The sequence below is a fragment of the Apaloderma vittatum genome, unplaced genomic scaffold (genome assembly GCF_000703405.1).
Source record: "Apaloderma vittatum isolate BGI_N311 unplaced genomic scaffold, ASM70340v1 scaffold11731, whole genome shotgun sequence".
NCBI classification, from domain to species: domain Eukaryota; kingdom Metazoa; phylum Chordata; class Aves; order Trogoniformes; family Trogonidae; genus Apaloderma; species Apaloderma vittatum.
The window spans coordinates 1,659-3,919 of NW_009699632.1; the positions used below are offsets into that span (position 1 = coordinate 1,659).

General features: G+C 55.7%; 1 protein-coding gene across 1 annotated transcript in view; it reads right to left on the reverse strand.

The window, feature by feature from the left end:
- Positions 1–1,090: 1,090 nt before the first annotated feature.
- CTPS1 (CTP synthase 1) overlaps positions 1,091–2,261 on the reverse strand; it is a 17,115-nt gene continuing 15,944 nt past the window's right edge. The window contains exon 17 of the mRNA XM_009878473.1: positions 1,091–1,175. Coding sequence (XP_009876775.1) covers positions 1,091–1,175 — 85 coding nt within the window. The remainder of the gene's footprint in view (positions 1,176–2,261) is intronic.

Below are 2,261 nucleotides of genomic sequence, written 5' to 3' on the forward strand. Positions count from 1 at the left end.
GCACAGCTCGAGAACCGAGTGAGCCCCCCAAACCTTGTGTCAGGCACATAATTCCTCCAGTAAGTAACGACTGAGGGAGCAGAAAGGCTGGAGAAAGCAACTGTCTGTGTCCAAGACGTGAACCTGTGCCAGCGTCACAGGCTGGGAAGGAAACGCGACCGGATTCTCCCCAACACACCAAATCCCGCACCTGAATTTGCTTTTTTTAACCTCCAAGATGGTGAAACTGAGTAAAGCCCGGACGTGTGCGTGCTGTGGTGAACTCTCCCCAAGAAATAAACAGAACGGACACAGAAAAGGACGGGAGAGTTGGGGAAATAAAAGGGACAGGATTTCATAACAAAAACTATAAACCGGTGACTTAAGCAAGCCCCAGGCTGCCGGTGTTCAAGCTATTGCTGTAAGAGTGCCTGGAAAACGTAACGAAGACTCTTCCCTTCTGCAGAGACACATCTGGAGGAGAGAAAGAAAAGGAGCAGGAATTACTGACAGCAAAGAACATCTGGCAGGAACTGCCCGCGATGGCCGAGTCTTACATCTGTCACCTGCGACAAACATCACGTGTGGGACCCGACAACGTTCCCCTGCCCGGGGTACGAGACACCTGTCACCGCTTACAGGCACCAGCAGGTCCCGGGCACTGCAGCCCCAGGGAACAGCCCCCGCTGGAAGCCGATGTCAAAACTCACAGGGAGGGTTCTTCAGCTTTCAGTTCCACAAGTGGCCAAGGCGAGAGACGGCTCCCAGAACTCAGCTCCCTGAGCCCTTGCTCGGCTTTGCCTCCGTTTCCAGCAACGTGTGCTGTGTCTGGGGTTTGTTTCTTTATCTGAATTTAATCTCAAGCTCCCTCGGGCATTTTCGTACTTTATTACGTTTCGTTCTGGCAGGAAATACCCGTCCCCCCGTTACACCGGCACGAGGTGTCGGGCCCCCCTCGGCACGGGGGGCAGCACCAGCACTTGCCACGCGGGGCCAGTTTGCCACCAACTGATGTGAAACATCCAGGTGCCAGGAGGAAAGGTTGGGTAAGGAGGTTTCACACCCACCCCCCCAAAGTAAAGAGGTTGAGAATATTAAAAGTTACCAGGAATCAGTCATGATTTATTGACGGGAACTTCAGCTCCGTTATCTCCAGGTCAGGCGAGCTGCTGCCGCTTCTGTCGCTGTAGGTGTCCCTGCAGAATTCACAAAGATTTTTGTTTCACGGAGCACAAGTGCTTTACACACCTACGCTGGCATCAGCAGTTTCGGGGGGTTGGCAGCAGATGCTGCCAGCTGGGGCTGAAAAGCAGAGCACACAAAACTCTCTGTGCTGTCTGCTCGGAAATAAGGCTGAATCATCATTTTAAGGTTTGTGAATTAAAATGATTCTACGTGGTAACAGGCATCTCGCAGGGCAAGGTTATTCCACATGAAATTCATGAACTAGGCGGCTGGTTTAACCACCCACAAGCCGTCCTGTTCCAGCCTCCCGGTAACAGCCTTTAGTCCATTAAACAGCTTTTGCAGAACCACAGAATTAATTCCGGTGGGAAGGGAGCTGGGACAGTCCCGCTGCAGGGGCAGCATCGGGTCGGACACGGCTGCTCAGGGCCTCCTCCAGGCACCCTCGGAATTCCCCGAGGGCGCCCGCCGCGCTGCCCCTGGCGTAACTCTGAGCTAATGGGGAAAAGGATTTTCCTTGTATCCAGTCAGAACCTCTCTCAGTCAGTTTATGTCGATCCTGTCTCATCTTCCCACCACGCGCTCCCGCAAAGGTCCCGCTTTCACCTTCCTGGTGACGTTTCTGTAGGTGCTGCCAGGCTGCTCTTAGGACCCCCGTCAATGTGCCCTTCTCCAGGCTCAATGAGCTCAGCTCCTTCAGCCCCTACTCCCAGGGCAAGTGCTCCGAGCTCCTGACCTCCTTGGCAGCCCCCCGCTAAACTCTGCAGTTTATCAGTTTTCCTTGTCCTGGGTGACCTCAGACTGCACAGGATGTTCTCGGCACAGTCCAACGAACGCCAGGCCAAGAGACACAATCGCTTCTCTCCCTCTGCTGGCTCTGCTCTCGCTCGCAGAGCGCGGCTGCAGCGCGGCTGCCATCGGTGCTCCCCTCACTGCCCGGCTGCCTTCGCTTCACCGAGACGCAGGGAGCAGAGCTGCTCCGGCCCAGCCGGCGTCACCGCCCGGCGTTCCCAGCCACGGGACTTTGCGTTTGTCCGTTAAACCTCAGCAGGCTCCTGCTGACTCGTCGAGGCCAGCTCCCTCTGAGGAGGGGGCCC